The sequence below is a fragment of the Mirounga leonina genome, unplaced genomic scaffold (genome assembly GCF_011800145.1).
Source record: "Mirounga leonina isolate KUSES-001 unplaced genomic scaffold, KU_Mleo_1.0 Mir_53, whole genome shotgun sequence".
In the NCBI taxonomy this organism is placed as follows: Eukaryota; Metazoa; Chordata; class Mammalia; order Carnivora; family Phocidae; genus Mirounga; species Mirounga leonina.
Genome location: NW_023270807.1, coordinates 63,768,417 through 63,787,633, shown reverse-complemented (window position 1 = coordinate 63,787,633; position 19,217 = coordinate 63,768,417). Strand labels below are relative to the sequence as shown.

Here is a 19,217-nt window from a genome sequence, read left to right as displayed (position 1 = left end):
AGTAATTTATCAACTTAAAATATTTATGTTTTCTTGATAACACCAAAAAGTAGCATCACATTTTAACATCTAAAAGTTTATAGATGTCAAACCTGAGTATGATAAACTTACTGATGTTCTTTGGCAATATGTGCTAAAGCATTTTGAGGTGAGGCATCCTGATGTCTGCAGTTTACAGGAAGATAGTTCAGATAAAAAAGAGTGGGAGGGGAAAAAGGAAACTAGAGGTAAGGCTAAGAGCTGCAAAATGTTAATATTCGGTGAAAGGTATTGTTCATTGTAATATTCTTTGAACTTTTCTGAAGGTTTGAAGATTTTTGAAATAAAAAGTTAGGAAAAAATAGTCACGGGGAATAAAAAATTAATTTTAGTCAGTATCATAAGAAATGACTTATCATGGGGCGCCTGGGTGGCTTAATCGTTAAGCGTCTGCCTTCGGCTCAGGTCATGATCCTGGGGTCCTGGGATGGAGCCCCTCATCGGGCTCCCTGCTCCGTGGGGCGCCTGCTTCTCCCTCTCCCTCTCCCCGTGCTTGTGTTGCCTCTCTCGCTGTGTCTCTGTCAAATAAATAAATAAAATCTTAAAAAAAAAAAAAAGAAATGACTTATCAGGATAAAAATATGTTACATTAGGATAAAATTATGTGGGGGAAGTAAAATGAGGGGTTGGCTTGTTCATGAAGTTTTGTAAATGGATGATGGTGGCTATGAAATTGCTGTGGTATTTAGATTTCATTGGTGTGTTTAAAAGTGATGGAACTATTTTATTTTAAAATGTCAACTCCATGTCAAAAATGACATCTTTTGCAACTCTTCAGACTTCTGATAAAAAATTTCAGATGCCAAATTAGAAATCTACAAGTAGATAATATGATTTTTAAAAATTATTTTTGCTGTAATCAGGCAAACAGGTTTGAAGACTTCAATTCTGGCTAGCATTCTTTCAGTTCTTTGGCTTCAAGGAATATGGTGCTAAGAGTTCACTCAGATATACTACACCCTGGCAGATCATTCTGGCATGGACAGATGGCTGTGACTATTTTAGCAAAGACATTGTATAGCTTATGAAAAACAACCATAATAACCTTCCCCCAAACCTGTACTATTTCCACAGACTTAAAAACTTTATGTTCAGCTGCTGAGAGCAATCATAATATGTTATATTGTTTTTTAAACCACAGCATTGTTTTACGATTTCGTAATTTCCTTTTTCTATAAATGTGGATGATTTCTTTAAAAACTATAATGGTATTATTAATATAATTTTTACTGGCCATGACACTAGTAATTGTACAAACTGGAAGTTTATAAATGAACTTTTTTTTTTTTTCCTAAGTGTCTTCTAAAAAACTGTCTGGAAGGACTTCACTTGTGATATTTACTTTGACTTGAGGTCATTCATGTAGAGATTTGGAATGTGTGCTCTCCATATTTAGTTGTGCTGGAAATCTAATGCCAGTGTGTTACCGTGTAAACCATAGCTTGTAGTACTTATTGATTGTCTTCAGTATTATCCTAAAAAGTTAAGATTTAAGTTTTGGATTGGAAGAGTGAGGCATAAAATGTACATGTACACATTGTGAAAAACTACGGGGCTGAAAACCATGTGTACTTTTTTTGGGCCAGAGACATTGGGAGAATATCATTCCTTTGAATAGATCAAGCCATCTGTTAATAGAAACTTCAGCATTGCTCTTATAACCTTATCAAACATTTTCTTGGTTTTACAGTTGAAAATGGAAGACTGTGGAGGCTTAATTTAATGAAATACAGATTAAAAAATCACGGGTGATATTTTCAAAAGTGTCCATAATTTAACCGTGAAAATAAAAAAATTAACATTACTACCACTTCATTCTCAGACCCTATTTAGGTTTTGTCTCAGTGAAGTTCTTTATAGCAAAAGATCCAGTTCAGAATCACACATGACGTTTAGTTGACATATTTCTTTAATCTCCTTCAGTCTGGAACAGTTCTTCAGCTTGTTGACTTTGAAGATTATTTTGTAGAATGAACCTGCGGGTTGTCTGGTGTTTTCTCATGATTAGATTCAGGTTATATATCTTAGGCAGGAATTTTACAAAACTGATTCTGTGTGTCTCTTATTGCATTCTATCAGATCATATATGGTTGCATTTTGTCCCATTGCTGTTGATGTTCACTGATCACCTGATTAAGATAACGTCTGCCAGGCTTTTTCTGTATTAGTTTCCTATTGCTGCTGTAACAGATTACTACAACCTTAATGGCTTATTACAGCACAAATTTATTCTCTTATAGTTCAGCAGGCTGGAAGTCCAAAATCAATTTCACCGGGCTAATCATGGAGTTGGTAGAACTGGTTCTTCTTGGAAGCTCTAGAGTTGAGTCTGTTTTCTTGCCTTTTTTAGCTTCTAGAGACAGCCTGTGTTCCTTGGCTTAAGACTCTTCCCTCCATCTTCAGAGGACATCACTCCAACATCTGCTCCCATTGTCATATCACCTTCTTTGTCTTTAACCCTCCTGCATCCTCCTTTTAAGGATCCCTGTGATTGTATTGTGCCCATCCAGATAACGTAGGATACATCTCCCCATCTCATCTTAATTTAGTTGGATCTGTAAAGTCTTTTTTGCTATGTAAGATAATGTATTCACCAGTTCAGGATATTAGGATGTGGACATTTTGGGTGGCAGTCGTTCAGCCTACCATATTTTCCCACTGTAAAATTATTCTTTTCCCTTTTGTAATATTTTGTGGAAAGACACTTGGATCCCCTGTTCTTGTTGGTGGAGAGTGGTATTTAGAAACTAGATCTGGGTGTTAATGTGCTCACTGCTATTGATCTTACACACTGCTCCTAGGCTTCCTTAGTAGTGTTGGGGAATATATATGTATAGAATACATCTGTATTTCTACATTGAAAGATATTAGTTCATACCGAAATCTTCAGTTCCAATTCAGTACCGCAGGATTCGTTATTTTCGATTTTTTCATATGTGTAACTCCCTTCTCTGACAGTGAAAAACTGACCCCAGTTATCTTTTATATGTTAACTTATTTGATCAGTCCCCCTGCATATTACCAGTCTCCTTTGCTGTCACCACCCCTTCCCGTATATGGATCCATTGTCATCACACCTGGTTCTGATACCTCCTACCACATACCTCTCCTATGTGGGTGCTTTCCTCAAAGCCTGGTGGTAACAGGGTAGTTGGGGTTCTTAGTTACATAGTGGCTTTGGAGCATTCTATTATATGCAGAGTTCTTTTACTTATCTAACATCTCATTTAAGCACTGCAGTTTTGTTGTTTCTAGTATTGTGAAAAAATTTCTATTTAGTATTAGCCAGCTGGACTCAGTGTAGGTGATCTCAGTTTTGTTGGCAACAACCAAAGCATTATAGTCAGGAGCCAGTGGACCATATGCCTTCTTCTCCCATCAGGCCTGATCAGGTGTTGACCTTGGCCCTTTTCAATGTCATAGAGCTTCTTCATAATCTGTTTGATCTGGTGCTTGTTGGCCTTGACATCCATAATGAACACAACAATTATTGTTGTCTTCTATCTTCATGGCTGACTCATTGCTCAGGGGGAGCTTGATGATGGTATAGTGGTCAAGCTTGTTGCTCTTCCAGGGAAAATATTTGGGCTGCCTTTGGAGTATCTTGGGCCACCAGAAGGTGGGTGACATGCAGATCTTGTGTGTGTGTGTGTGTGTGTGTGTGTGGTGTGTGTGTGTGTGGCTGGGGTTGCCTTTTAGCATTGCCTTGTTGGCCTTCCAAACCTTTGTTTTGGCTTCAGCTTTGGGAAGGGGAGGGTTTTTTCCCTTTGCTTTCTCCATGCCATCTTCGTGGAAAGATACATTTTTATTTTAAAACTTAATTTTTTTTTTAACTTAGGAAAGTTATTCAAGTGATGGTAGTGAGTTTAGTAAAACAATACATGGTATTTTGGCTTTGGTTTAATTCCTCTTTAATTGAATTGCAGATTTTTCCTGGCGACTAAAATAATGCCTTTTCTTATAACTCCTATATGAACCTATTTTAACTTCTTACGGGTTTGGGTGACTTTTCTAATTTAACATAATTATTCTCATAATTGAATAGTACCATTTCTGCTTAGCTTCCTTTAATAAGCTGCATGTTTCAGCTATTTTATACTTTTTGTACCTTCTATAGCAAAAGGGAAAGGAAGAGAGCATTTCTCAGAAATTGCTGATTATGTGACTAAATATTTTGGGTTCAAGTCAGTTTTTGTGTTTTCAATTAGAAGTTATTTAAGTCTTGCATGAAAATGGTTGCCTGGTAGTTGAACAAGATTTTCCACATAGATCATTTGTTCTGAGTGGCAGAAAAATTAACCTATATTGTCAATTTTTCTTAAAAGTTATTTGAGTAGGTAGTCTTTTATATTCCAGTAAAATTTTAGCATGGTAATGAAGGTTAGTATGGTATTAACTGGTTTTGCCTTCATGTGAAAAATGCTTTAACTTACCACCTTATTTATTTATTTATTTTTTGACAGAGCAAATTCGATTAAAGAATATCAGAAAAGTATATGGAAGATGTATGTGGTATCGTTTACGGTTATTAAAACCCCAGCCAAATATTATTCCTACAGTAAAGTAAGTAATTGGTTTCAATAAAAAAAAAATACTTAGTGCTTACTCTTTGCTAGGTAACATATAAAATATGGGTATAATGATAAATAAAACATATGTTTAAAGAAATTGTAGCCTTAGGTAGAAGTAAGATGTGAATTTGGGAGCTTTCTAAACAGTGATTTAGAAGTTCAAAGGAGAGAGAATGTACTTCTGACTTGGGGGAGGAAGGGAGAAAGGGAAGTAAAATCCTGAAGGAAGACCTTGTGCATCTTGTCAGGATTTGCATTTTGCCTTAAAGACAATGGGAGAATCTTTAAAGATTATCAAAAGCAGGGAGGTGACATAATCAAGTTTGCATTTCATAGTGATAATTAAAGTTTATTGAGCACATACTGTATGCCAGATGCTGTGCTAGGGCTTTATGTGTTATCTCATAATTTTATTATTAACTTCAAAGTAGATGTTCTTGCTATTTTGTCAGATGAAGAAATTAAGAGGAAGATGAGGTAACTTGACCAGGGTCCTGGAGCTAGGAGTGGTAGAGCCGGGGACCTTTTATTTTGGCAGGCCAGTCTGATTAAACAGGCCATTAGCATGTTTAATTAGAGAAGGCTTATTTGATTTTGTGAGGCTATGGGGTATGCTGGTTTAGAGCCTAGGCTTTGGGTCTTCACCCTGAGTCATCAATTTTGAGGTAGTAGGTGAATCTGTAAGGTGAAAGAGTTGCTATTATTGGAGGATTGTATCTTGTGAATTACTTATATCTATCTATCCAGTAGATAGGAGGGGAAGAACTAGCAGTGATAATTAGTAAAAGTAGAGCCATTTATTTTTTAATTTTGGTTTAAATGATGATGATAGTTTTCAACATATCTGTGTAACTTCAGGGGGCTTAAATGGTTTTTCTTGGTAAGGTTTTACTTTGCCTAGTTTGGTTCCTTTGCAGAGGGAGGGAAATTTTAGCTTTGGTGTTAAGAGTTCTTCATTGATGCGAAACTAAAAGGCAAAATTAGTGTTTAGAAGAGTAGTTTTATGTTCACTGTTTATTCTTTGCTTTTGCTTCTCATTTTAAAGTTTTATGAGGTAGCAGGGCAGATAGTTGTGGCCTCCTAATCTCTTCCTTTTTTGGTTTTGGTCAGTACTTTGTGGGTATCTGAACCTCAGTTTTCAAGGAAAAAACCCAACTCTGTGAAGTTCTCTTTAGTGATTAGTAAACTGATTTATGTAAATGGAAGCACAAATTAAGGGATGTTTATAAGTGAGGAAGAATTAAATAGATAACTGGTAACAATTTAGATAAGGTCAGAAACATCAAAACCTTTGTGCTGCTTAACCTTAAAGCATTGTTCACAATTAAGCAGTCATTGTGTAATGCTCTAATTTCAGGAAGTTGCTTCCAAAATGACCTTTAAAATATACTTAGAGTAAAAACACAAGACTTCACAAGTTGATCACTGACGCTATATGTAGGGAAAAACGCTTATCTTTTCACAGGACCTAAATATGTTTTTAAAAAATTGGGTGTAGATCATGATGAAATCCATTATGTTTCCACCTTTGCTTTGGCTTTCAGGAAATTAAAGCATGGTGTTATTGGTTGTTACAGTTTTCATCAGCCTGGGGGGTTCTGTGACGAGCTTCTCTAGTCCTCTCTTCATTCTTGAGCTTAGAGAGCCAGGTGCAACATGGAGAGCATCTGTCGTGGGGTATAGTATATCCTAGGTGTTTTGATTCCTCTCCCTTCTACCCTTGTTTGCTTTTAAGTCTTGTTTTAGTGGTTTTCAATTTTACTTTTATCTTTGTTTTGAGCTTTCTTAGCCTTTTGGGGCATTGGCAAAACAAAATGTGGAATTATTAACTTGTAGATTTTCAAGTGTTCTGTAGCATATCAAAGGTATGGCATACTTTGGGTTTGAGTTAAAAATTACTATGTAAATTATTCTCCTTATTCATTCAATAAGTAGTCATTGTGTGCTGATTACTTATGTGTCAGGTAATATACCAGGAACTGATATATTGTGATTAACAAATAGATGTGGTTCAGCAACTTAACAGTTGTGGGAGAAACTGGCAAGTAAACAAGTAATGATAATAGAGTTTAGTAAGGGCTGTGAGGGGCATGCCATGACAGAGCAGAGGAAGGGCTTTCTGGCTTGAGACAGAGAAAGCTTCTCCGAGTGAGGTCAGGGCTGAGATTGGGTAAGACATCCTGAGAACAGCTAACAGGAATTGTTTGCTATCTGTGAGATACCTTCTAGGTGCTTTACATACCTAATCTCTTTTAATTCTCAAACCCACTCTATAAATTGGAAACTGAGTTGTAAAGGACAAAGCAACTTTCCAGGATCTCTAAGTTAAGAAGTGGTCAAGCTGGGTGGGATTTGATCTCAGGTAGTTTTCCAGAGCCTCTGTTCTTAATTACCTCTCCCTAGATAGCTAGGTAAAAGTGGGAGTGTTCCAGGTAGGGCATTCTTTTCCTCTTTGGGGTTATAGGCAGTATGGAAAGAAGTTTGCAGTATTAGGTATTTAATAAGAATTAGAACATTATTTTGGCTAGATGGAAAGAAATTTGTATCTGAATGCCAACCCTGTTTAAGCTACTCTGGGGTTAGTCAAAAACTCAGTAAGATCCTGTCCACATGCTCAAGGAGCTTGCAGTGAGTTAGAGGAGAAAAGTCATGGGTTTTGCTTCTTAGTGACGGTAACCCTGGTTTCCCCACTGATCACTTTGACAAGGGTAAGGACTGCTTTGAGGTGAGTCTTGAAGGATGAATGGAGTTTGGATAGGCAGAAATGGGGAATGGGAATTTTAGGTGGAAAGATTCAAGAGCGAAAGCATGATGGTAGGAAAAGCTTAAGGAGCTTCGGGAGATGGGGATTTTGTTTTTTGTTTTTAATTTGGGTGATAAAGGTCAGTAGGTGGATTTAAACTTGATCCTAGAGGCTCATTCCAAATAAATATATTTAAGCTAGGTTTCTACCAAATGAGCTTAAACACATGGAATATTTTCTGTCTTTGAAAAGAAGGTCACTCCAATTTTGTTTGATTAGGCCTCGTAGGATTCATTTTATGTGTTTAACGGTTCCTACTTAGCATAACAAATTGTGATATAAAGAGTATAAAAAAATAAAAATTACTCAATTTCATCACTTAAAGATAGCCACTATTAAGATGATTTACCTTCTATATTTTTAATAAACTTTTATTTATTAAAAGTAGCATATTATACATATTATACATATATCTTAGAAAGCTGTTTTTCTTGTTTTAATTTAATTTAATGATCTTCCACAGCAAATATTGTTTTTATTGGCTAGATGGTATTTCACTTTATTAATATACCATTAATTTGTCTACTACTTTATTGATGGACATCTCTGTGTGTGTTTTCTGTTGTTATTTCTGTGTATTCTGTGTATTAGTTCTGTTATATATCTGTAACCAGCTTTTTATACTTTATATACCTAATTCTAGTTTACTTCCTTCTAAATTTCTTGAAATAGATAGTTAAAAGGGTATGTACTTCTTCAGGGTTTTGATACCTTATTGCCAGACAGTCCTTCAGAGTGTAAAGGGTATGAGTGTTCCTTTTTTTTTTTTAAGCCTCTCCAACACTGGTAATATCAGTCTTTTAAATATTTTTACTAAACAGAATATTGGAGAGCAGAGGTTAGGTTTGTTGTTTTTTTTAAACTATATATTCCTTTATATCCCTTTTTATCCAATGTACATCTTTCTATATCTGTATTGGCTAATTATTTGGCTGTGTCTTGGTTTATTAGTCTCCTATAAATGGTTTATTTAATTAGTCCCATATAAATGGATATTTAATGTGTTTCTAAAGTTTTACTGTTATAAACAAGGCTATTCATTCACCCATTATTTTTTGCAGTTTATCTTACTCAAAGTCTAATTATTAGGTTAAGAGCAGCTCTTTTTTTTTTTTTTTACATAAATGGTTTATTGAATACTTAGTATTAATATATTTTGATCTAATATAATGAGACCAATAAGTTGAATTAAGTTCTATACATAAAATTCTGCAAATAGTAATTGAGGGAATATTACATGTAAGATTCTAGATGCAGACTACTAGATTCTAGAGAATTCAAAGGTAAAAAAAGGCGCTGTTTTGGTTGTGACAGGAGTTTACAACCCAGAGATTATAGAATTGAGTCAATATCATAGCGATGTAGGACACTTTAGATTGTTTTATTGCTTTGTTCTGCCATATGTCTTTATAGATTCTTAAAGGAAACCCGTATAGGTATATTTATTTATACTTCACTTATCTTTTTCCTAAACAGGAAAATAGTTCTGCTTGCAGGATGGGCATTGTTCTTATTCCTTGCATACAAAGTTTCCAAAACAGACCGAGAATATCAAGAATACAATCCTTATGAAGTATTAAATTTGGATCCTGTAAGTAGTGTTTTTCTACAATGCACATTAGTTTATTGACCCTGTGAAAATACTGTAAGCCCATATCCTAAAAGGAATTGGGTTGTGCCTAAAGAAATCAGACTTTGGATATGTAATCCATTATTATTCTAATGTATATATGTTTTTTAAGCTGCAGATGTTAAATTCCATCCTAGTAAGGCTTGGTTTGAAATTGCTAAATACAAGAATGTTTGAAGATGAGATGAGAAGTTAGTATATTTTTAAAAGACTTTTATAAGATTGGTTTAATGCAAAGTTAAAACCAGGAGGTTCATTTATGTTAGTTGGATGGTAAAAATCTCATGATCCTGTGTTAGTTGACACTAAAGCAGTATGTTAAGTCTTTCTGTCTTACAAAGAATTGGTTGCATTGTTAATGGTTTTGTAGAAGCAAAATTTGCATCATATCATCTGATTTTTCTAATTGTGATGATTATGATCATCAAGAGAGATTTTTTTTAAGATTAAAAGATTTTGGGGGGACAATTTAATGCCATAAAAATCAATATGAAAAATTTATTGATAGAAATTGAGTCTAATTAGGAAACAGGTAGGTAAACTTCTTAAGTGTTTAATATTAAAGTATTGATAAACAAATGAAACCAAATATTCTTCTGATTATTTCTTAGAAAAGGAGTTAACCTTTGATTTGAGAGTTTCTTCAGACAGACATAATTTACTGTGATCACTTTGATATTTAAATGTTGCTATCTTTTTATTTTATTTTAATACGGCATTGTGTGGTTTCATCCTTAAATCCTTGGTGCCTGGTGTTACACAACACCCAGTAGGTGCTCAATAAAATAAACATATTGGGCAAAATAAGTATATTTTTATTTAAAAAATACATGGGATGAAACTTATGGGACAAATATATAGGATGAAAACATTTTCTCTTTCTGAAAATACCGAATAGTTTATATTTAAAGTTCAAAATAGGATGAATTATGTTTTTACAGCATTGTGCTTATTTTAACTAAAACAAAGCTTTCCTTTTAGGGGGCAACAGTAGCAGAAATTAAGAAACAGTATCGTTTGCTGTCACTTAAATATCATCCAGATAAAGGAGGTGATGAAGTTATGTTCATGAGGATAGCAAAAGCTTATGCAGCGTAAGTATCATAGGACCCATTACACATTTTTAGGAGTGGTAAAGATAGTTTTTTATTTGAATAAAATAGTTGTCATAAGCTTTTAAATGCTGACCTTATATGTTGAGTCTATTATTTATGGAACTGCCTGACAACCCTAAACTGCTAATTTAACTAAACTTGAATTTTAAGTAACTTAGAGTAGTGCTTTTGCCCTGCGAAGTTGGTTAAATTCAGTAGTAGGTAATATGTTAATTGAGTTATTTTCTAAGCATTCTGATTAGAAGAGGATATACTTACACCTTGTTTTCATATCTAGGCTTTTTTTAGACTAGATCTCTTTCTCTTATTTTGGAAATGTAGCTTATCTTATTAAGCTATCTAAAGACTAGTTTAATTTTTGGGAAACAAGATGAGGGTATATAAAATTAGAGATAGTTTTTCCTTGAGTGTTAATATTGCAAGAGATAAAAGTTAGCTGGATTCTTCAGGACTCATAGGCATATCCCAACACAACTCTTATGTTAAAGAGTAAAATACAGACAAAATGTTGTCTATTTTTAGAGGACTCAGTGATGTATAATTTTGTGCTGATTTTAAAAATAGAAGTAAATAATAGGACGGGCGCCTGGGTGGCTCAGTTGGTTAAGCATCTGCCTTTGGCTCAGATCATGAACCCAGGGTCCTGGGATCGAGCCCTGCTTCGGGCTCCCTGATCAGTGCAGAACCTGCTTCTCCCTCTCCCTTTGCCTGCCACTTGCCCTGCTTGTGCGCCCTCTCTATCTCTGTGTCAAATAAATAAAATCTTAAAAGGAAAAAAAAGGTTAATAGGATACTCAGATGTAATAGCAAGTAGAAGTGGTATATGACTTACAGAAGTTTGGGAAATACTCATTTTGTGCTTAATAAAAGTATATTGACTGTGTCTCCTCTCCCCTCTTTTTTGTGAGTTGCTTGTTACATATGTGAATATGATTCTGCGATAAAGCAGTGCCTTCAGGAACTTCCTGAAGTGTGTACTACATTTTGTTTTCTGCATGGCAGATGTCCTCCAGATTGCTGTCTTTCAGTTGGTGTCTCCCCCTTTTTTCATTGTGTCTCTTCCAAGCATTTACTCTCATTGCATGCACAAGTGTTACCGTGCTTTAGTTGCTGTCTTCAGGTAATTTGAGAAGAACTGAAGATACCCAGAGGAAGTCAGACAGCTAAGATTGTTTAATTGGTAGTTTTAATTTTAGTCCCTTTGTTCCCCCCTCCCCCCTCAGTTTTCAGGTATTGTAACATTCTTAAGTTCATGATTTTGTTCTCATGTTACTGGAAATCTGACTCTTTATGTTGTATGGTCACTATTCTAAAAAGTACAGAAGAAGAATATATGGCCTTTGGTTTTAACTCAATTATATGATCAAGCTATAGAATGCTTTTTTTAAGTAAAATGTCTTAAATAGTTGATGGTCCGTAAGACAAATGAAAGAATAAAATAATTATGGGACCCAGAACTTTGAGATCTTGTAACTTGTATAAATGGATTAGATAAATACAAGTTCTGGGTGATTGAAGTTCCCATTTTATGCATAGTTCTAGCAGCCTAAGTATAACTCAAGCAGCTTTTGGAATGCATTTATAGGCTTTGAACTGCAAAGTTTTTTAGAATTTGCTTTGGCTGTTCAGGATATTTTCTCTTCCCTTATTTGCCCATTATAATAACAAGCTGGGTCATTCCTATTTCTTCATACCAGTTTCTAACTTAAAGGAAAGGAGGTTATTTTCGAGGAGTTAGACCAACTATTGAATTTTCTGGTTCATAGTTTCTGGTTCCTCTTGGATATAGTTGGGATTTGGCTTTTGGGTGTAAAACCTATGTTTAAGCTACTTTATAACAAGTGGACAACATAGATGTTACTTTAAAGATATTTTTTTTAAAAAACGTGTTTTTGTGTGTTTTATGCATGAATATGTAACTTAGCTTTACGTAGTCAGCTCAGGGTCATTCACCTATAATTTAATGAAAACATTCTCTAGATCAGGATGTAAAATCTGGGACCTCTGAAACTGTATACAGAATTTATGTGTATTTGTTAACTATGCATTTTTCCAGGGCCAGAAGGGTTAGAGATTTTATCAGATTTGTAACAGGATCTATGACACAACCTCCCACCTGCAAAGTTAAGGGATCTAATCATGTTTAGGAAACTTTATACTCCTTGAATTTTTAAAAATTATGTTAATATTATTGGTCTTGTTTAAGCTTATTATATATGAATTATACTAAAATGACATAACTTTTTTTTTTTAAGATTTTTTATTTATTCATTTGAGAGAGAGAGCAAGAAAGCCAGCACAAGCAGGGAGAGAGGGAGAGGGAGAAGCAGACTCCCCGCTGAGCAGGGAGCCCGATGCGGGGCTCGATCCCAGGACCCTGAGATCATGACCTGAGCTGAAGGCAGACGCTTAACCATCTGAGCCACCCAGGCGCCCCCTAAAATTACATAACTTTTAAGTGTTTTGTCTTAGGAGTGGTATATACTGAAGCACTAATAAGTAGCCAAAAATGTTGCTTTCTTACACTTTTAAAAAGTTTATGATAAAGTTCTTTTAATTTGATTGAGTATGGAGCATGGTGCCTCTCACACACCAGCTGTACAAGTCAGCTTAATGAGTGAATTAATGGAATGGTAATCAGCTGTGTATGCAGTTTGAAAAAATCAAGTGCTTCTATGATGTGAGCTATGCTTTATTTTGCAAAATCGAGGGCATTGTATAGAGAACAAAGCAGTTTATTATGCTGCCATCATTAAAAAGGTAGAGCGGACAGATAATTATTTTTGGGAAAAGAATCTGATTAGAGGACAGAATATTGAGAAAAATAATAGCAAAACCCCTGGGTAAGTGCAAAGTTGTACAGGGAAACCAGGGCAAAATTTTTTGAGAAATATCCTTCCCTTAGCAAAAAAGAGCCACCATAAGCACCGTCCTTATGAACCTCTCTACAGTGCTTTTTGTTGGCTTCTGTATTTTACTGTGTACTCAGGTCAAATAGTATAAGTGGAGTTAAAGTTAAAAAGGGACTGAAGATGTCAATGTACTTGTTTTCATAAATGACCAAATTGATAAGTTTAAAAATATTTTCAATTCCTGACGAACATAAATGCGGAAATCCTCAACAAAATATTACCAAGTCACATTCAACAATATATTGGAAGGATCATTCACCACAATCAAGTAGGATTTATTCTGGGGATGCAGGGATGTCTCAGTATTTGCAAAATCAGTCAGGGTGATAGACCACATTGATAGAATGAAGAATAAAAATCAGGTATCATCTCAGTAGATTCGGAAAAAGCATTTCGCAAAATTCAACATCTGTTTTATGATAAAACTCTCCCTCAACTCTTAGAGGGAACATAGCTCAACATAATGAAGGTCATATATGAAAAACCCATAGCTAACATCATACTCAGTGGTGAAAAACTGAGCTAAGACAAGGATGTCCACTCCCACCACTTTTATTCAACATAGTATTGGAAGTGCTAGCCACAACAGTCAGACAAGAAAAATAAATAAAAGACATCCATATTGGTAAGGAAGAAGTTAAACTGTAACCTTTTGCAGATGGCATGATACTATACATAGAAAACCCTAAAGACCACCAAAAAACTTTTAAAAGTAATAAATGAATAAATAAATAATAAATAAATGAACCCTGTAAAGTTGCAGGGTACAAAATTAATACCTAGAAATTGGTTGCATTTTTACACACTAATAATGAAATAGCAGAAAGAATTTAAGAAAACAATTTCATTTACAATTACATTAAAAAGAATAAAATACCTAGAAATAAGCTTAAGGAGGTGAAAGACCTCTGTACTCTGTATAAAACACTGATGAAAGACATTAAAGATGACACAAAGAAATGGAAAGATATTCCATGCTCATGGATTGAAGAATTAATATTGTTAAAATGTCTGTATTACCCAAAGCAATCTACAAATTCCGTATAATCCCTATCAAAATACCAATAGTATTTTTCACAGAACTAGAATAAATAATTCTAAAATTTATATGGAACCACAAGAGACCCCGAATAGCCAGAGCAATCGTGGGGAAGGAGAACAAAGTTGGAAGTATAACAATTCCAGATTTCAAGACATACTACAAAGCTATAGTAACTAAACTATATAGTATTGGCACAAAAATAGACACACAGATCAGTGGAACAGAACAGAGAGCCCAGAAATAAACCTGCATTTATATGGTCAATTTATGACAAAGAAGGCAAGAATATACAATGGGGAAAGTCAGTCTCTTCAAAAAATGGTGCTGGGAAAACTGGACAGTTACATGCAAAAGAATGGAACTGGACCACTTTCTTACATCATACATGAAAATAAACTCAAAATAGATTAAAGACCTAGTTATGAGACCTGAAACCATAAAACACCTAGAAGAACATAGGCAGTAATTTCTTTGAGATCCACCATAGCAACATTTTTCTAGATAAAATTCATAAGGCAGGGTGCCTGGCTGGCTCGGTCAGTAGGCTCCATGCCCTCCACACTGGGCATGGAGCCTACTTAAAAAGATTTAAAAAATTATAAGGCAAGGGAAACAAAAGCAAAAATGAACTATTGGGACTACACCAAAATAAAAAGCTTTTGTACAGTGGAGGAAACCAATAAAAAGGCAAACTACTGAATGGGAGAAGATATTTGCAAATGACATATTCAGTAAAGGATTAATATCAAAAATATATAAAGAACTTACATAATGTAACACCAAAAAACCAACAGTACAATTAAAAAATGGGCAGAAGACCTTAATAGACATTTTTCCAAAGAAGACATATAGATGGTCAGTAAACACATGAAAAGATGCTCAACAGCACTAATCATCAGGGAGATGCAAATCAAAACCACAATGAGTTATCACCGTTCACCTGTCAAAATGGCTACAGTCAAAAAGAAAAATAAGTGTTGGCGAGGATGTGGAAGTTTCCGTGCACTGTTGTTGGGAATGTGAATTGGTAAAGCCACTGTGGAAAACAGTGCGGAGGTTCCTCAAAACATTAAAAATAGAAATACCGTATATCCAGTAATTCCACTATTGAGTTTTTACCCAAAGAAAACAAAAACATTCATTCAAAAAGATATATGCACCCCTATGTTTATTGCAGTATTATTTACAATAGCCAAGATATGGAAGCAACCCAAGTGTCCATTGATAAATGAATGGATAAAGAAGATGTGGTATACACACACACACACACACACACACACGACTATTGTCCATAAAAAAGGTTGTGATCTTGCCATTTGTGACAACATGGATGGACCTAGAGGGTATTATGCTAAATGAAATAAGGCAGAGAAAGACATACCATATGATTTCACTTATATGTGGAGCTTAAAAAACAAAACAAATAACCAAAAAGCAGAAACAGACCCGTTAATACAGAGAACAAACTGAGGTTGCCAGAGGACAAGGGATGGGAGGATGGGCAAATGGGTAAAGGGGAGTTGGAGATACAGATTTACAGAAAAAATAAGTCATAGGAATAAAAGGGAATATTTTAAAAATAAGTCATAGGAAATACAGTCAGTGGTATTATAATAGCATTGTATAGTGAAAGATGGTAGCTACGCTTGTGAGCCTAGCATAACTTAGAAACTTGTCAATCTCTATTTTGTACACCTGAAACTAATGTAATATTGTGTGTTAACTGTACTTAAGTTAAAAAAAAATTAGGGGGGGGGGCGCCTGGGTGGCTCAGTCGTTAAGCGTCTGCCTTCAGCTCAGGTCATGATCCCAGGGTCCTGGGATCGAGCCCCTCATCGGGCTCCCTGCTCGGTGGGAAGCCTGCTTCTCCCTCTCCCACTCCCCCTGCTTGTGTTCCCTCTCTCGCTGTCTCTCTCTGTCAAATAAATAAATAAAATCTTTAAAAAAAAAAAAAATTAGGGGCACCTGGCTGGCTGAGTCAGTATAGTGTGTAAGCCCCACGTTGGATGTAGAGCTTACTTTAAAAAAAAAAAAATATATAGAATGGTTTAGAGGAAAAAAATTTGAACTCATTGAGAATTTTTGCTAGTTTTTTTTTTTTTTTTAAAGATTTTATTTATTTATTTGAGAGAGAGAGAATGAGAGACAGAGAGCATGAGAGGGAGGAGGGTCAGAGGGAGAAGCAAACTCCCTGCCCAGCAGGGAGCCCGATGCGGGACTCGATCCTGGGACTCCAGGATCATGACCTGAGCCGAAGGCAGTCGCTTAACCGACTGAGCCACCCAGGCGCCCCATATTTTTGCTAGTTTTTAAAGGTACTTCTGCATTTTCACTCTTAATGTGGAGCTTTGTCGAATAGAAAACTACATTTGTGTGTATATTCTGGGAATGTTAAAATTAGATTTGGATATAAACATAATCTTTTGCCACTTAGTCTTCAAAAAATGCCTTTCTTATGATACTACTGGTCATTTTGTATGTGTCTGCCTTGTCTGCTTAACAACATTGTAAAGTTTTTGAAGGAATTGAAATTTTCTTTTAGTATTTTTTTAACATCTATTTTGGGACCTGGAATAAAACCACTCTCATTTTGTGCCTTGAGCCATGGCCCAGATCAAGGGTAATATTTCTTTTTACGTGTTTAAAAAAATCACTCTGTCATTTTTATATTGCTGGGTTAGGAAGCTGTTGCTTTAGCAGGTATTATCCTAGTCCTTCTGGCAGTTGGTTTAGGAGAAAATTGTGACCTCAGCACAATGCAAATGACCTTTTCTATAGCAATGGAATTTTACAGGTATTCGTTTTTTTCTTTGAGAATGTGGTACCAGTTTTGGGGGGATTATTATTAATTTGTATTAAGTTTATAAATAGGTATATATTATTATTAAAGTATAAACAGTGCTCACTGAAGAAATTTTGGAAAATATATGAGGATATAAGAAGAAAGTCACCTGTAATCCTCCCTGCCTTCTCAGAAAATGTAGTAACCTTTAAAGTTTTATCTTCCTGCTTGAACTCGCAAAACTTGAGAAACCACGGGCCAACCAGGAATTTCTGTAAAGGCTCAGTAGGTCTCATTTGCTTTAATGTAGAACTCCTTGCTTTCCTCTCTCTCTTTTTTTCTGATTTCAGAGAGGCTTTTCTTGATTTTCTAAAATTAATATCTGTAAGAAATGAGTTGGTTAGATAGAGTTTGTATATATGAGTACTTTTCAGATGTGCCTTTCTAATTTTGCAATTTTGTTCTTTTAATGCTAGTTTAACTGATGAAGAGTCGCGGAAAAATTGGGAAGAGTTTGGAAATCCAGATGGCCCTCAAGGTGTGGTAAATAATAATTACAAATTACTGGTGATATGGTGTATATATGTGTGTGTGTGTGTATAATGAAAATATTAATAGATTGAAAAGAATATTTTGATTTTCTTAGTTTGTTAATAGGAAATTTATAACCTCAAGGAGCTAAATAGATATGTAAATGAGCTCTCTTTAGCTAATTTTTACTTTGTTTTTCTTTCTAGCAACTAGTTTGAAAGATAGAACTTAGATCGGGTTGATGAGAAGAGTAATCACTGTAATTATTCATCATTTCCAGCTAGTAGTTGATAAAAGTTGGATGAAAACAATCTGTTTTTCTTTATTGACTTTAAACATTTTCTTGTATATTCACAGTGTTTACATTACCCAGGACATATAAAAGAATTTAGATTTAATAAGAAGGAATTCATGTACTTTGGTCGAGTTTCTCCCCCCCACCTTCTGGAAAAATCCATTAACTTTTATGTAATGGGAACACACATAATATAATCTTTCTTAAAGCTTTTTCTGGGTTGGGGGGAGTTGGGAGGAAGAATTTTGGGTTATAACTAAATAATAAAACTGAAAGTGGAGATTCTTCAGAAATACTCTTTCTGTTTTAGCCACAAGCTTTGGAATTGCCTTGCCAGCTTGGATAGTCGACCAGAAAAACTCAATTTTGGTGAGTGTATGTAAATAAGACACATTATAATGTGTTAGATATAGCTTAGTAATATAAAGGGAGCTATAAAAAAATACTGCAATGCTGTTTTTAATGTAACTGTGTATTGTGAAAACTTTTTACATAATGGAGAAAAGAATTGGTTCTCATTGTTAGGTTGCTATTTGGGCAGTGTGTTCTAAATGTAGTTTTAAAAACCTTAAAGTTGTGATTTCTTTTGGAGGCAGTTTCAGGTCAGGTCTTACCATTGGTTTGGAGAACTTTGGTTTTATATGGTATCCTAAGTAGTACTCAAAATTGGAATTATCCTTCATTTTACATTTATCCAAGCTAAATTAATGTTATAACATATGCTAAATTAATGCTGTATATATTCTGTATGGTACTTAGGGAGGAAGTAGGATATCAGACTTTTTTTTTTTTTTAAGATTTTATTTACCTGAGAGAGAAAGAGAGAGAGAGAGAGAGATGAGGGGCATGGGGGGAGGGAGAAAGAATCTGAAGCAGACTCCACACTGAGTGTGGAGCCCAATGTGGGGGCTCAGTCCCATGACTGTGAGATCATGACCTGAGCCAAAACCAAGAGTTGGACACTCAACCAACTGAGCCACCCAGGCACCCCAGGATATCAGACTTTTAATCAGTGATAGATGCTGCAACTCTAAAACGTTGGGAATTATCTTAACCTATTGTTCAGGAATAGATGTTTCCCTATTTCACATTTCTTAAAAATGATTAGGAGCTGTCTTTGAAGCAATAAAAAAGAAAATTCATATAGTCTGTAATTTGTTTTGAAAATGGCTGTTTAATGTTATTTTATGGCTGACGAACATTATCTTAAGGGATATATGGTTTCATATATAAGAGTGTCTGTCATGCTTAGGATTACTGTGGGAATACTGGAGAAGAGAAAGATAGTTAGCTACCTGATTTGGGATCAAGTAGTAGGAGAAAAATTTAAGATCAATAGATAGAAATTACTTGTAAACAGAACATTATGAAGTTGTTCCTTGATAAGGAACCAGGCTTCTATTATTTATTTCTAAGACACTAACTACTTGCGAAGGTGTGCATCTATAAGTACCTGACTGGATGGAAAATACCATTTATAAAGCTGTTTTGCTGGTG

General features: G+C 35.0%; 1 protein-coding gene across 2 annotated transcripts in view; it reads left to right on the top strand.

The window, feature by feature from the left end:
• The window catches only part of SEC63 (SEC63 homolog, protein translocation regulator), a 72,371-nt gene that overhangs the window by 12,028 nt on the left and 41,126 nt on the right, over window positions 1-19,217 (top strand). For both annotated transcript variants that reach the window (XM_034991741.1, XM_034991742.1), the window contains exons 2-6: window positions 4,503-4,602; window positions 8,890-9,004; window positions 10,025-10,137; window positions 17,371-17,432; window positions 18,031-18,089. In XM_034991741.1, the coding sequence (XP_034847632.1) occupies window positions 4,503-4,602; window positions 8,890-9,004; window positions 10,025-10,137; window positions 17,371-17,432; window positions 18,031-18,089 (449 nt within the window). The remainder of the gene's footprint in view (window positions 1-4,502; window positions 4,603-8,889; window positions 9,005-10,024; window positions 10,138-17,370; window positions 17,433-18,030; window positions 18,090-19,217) is intronic.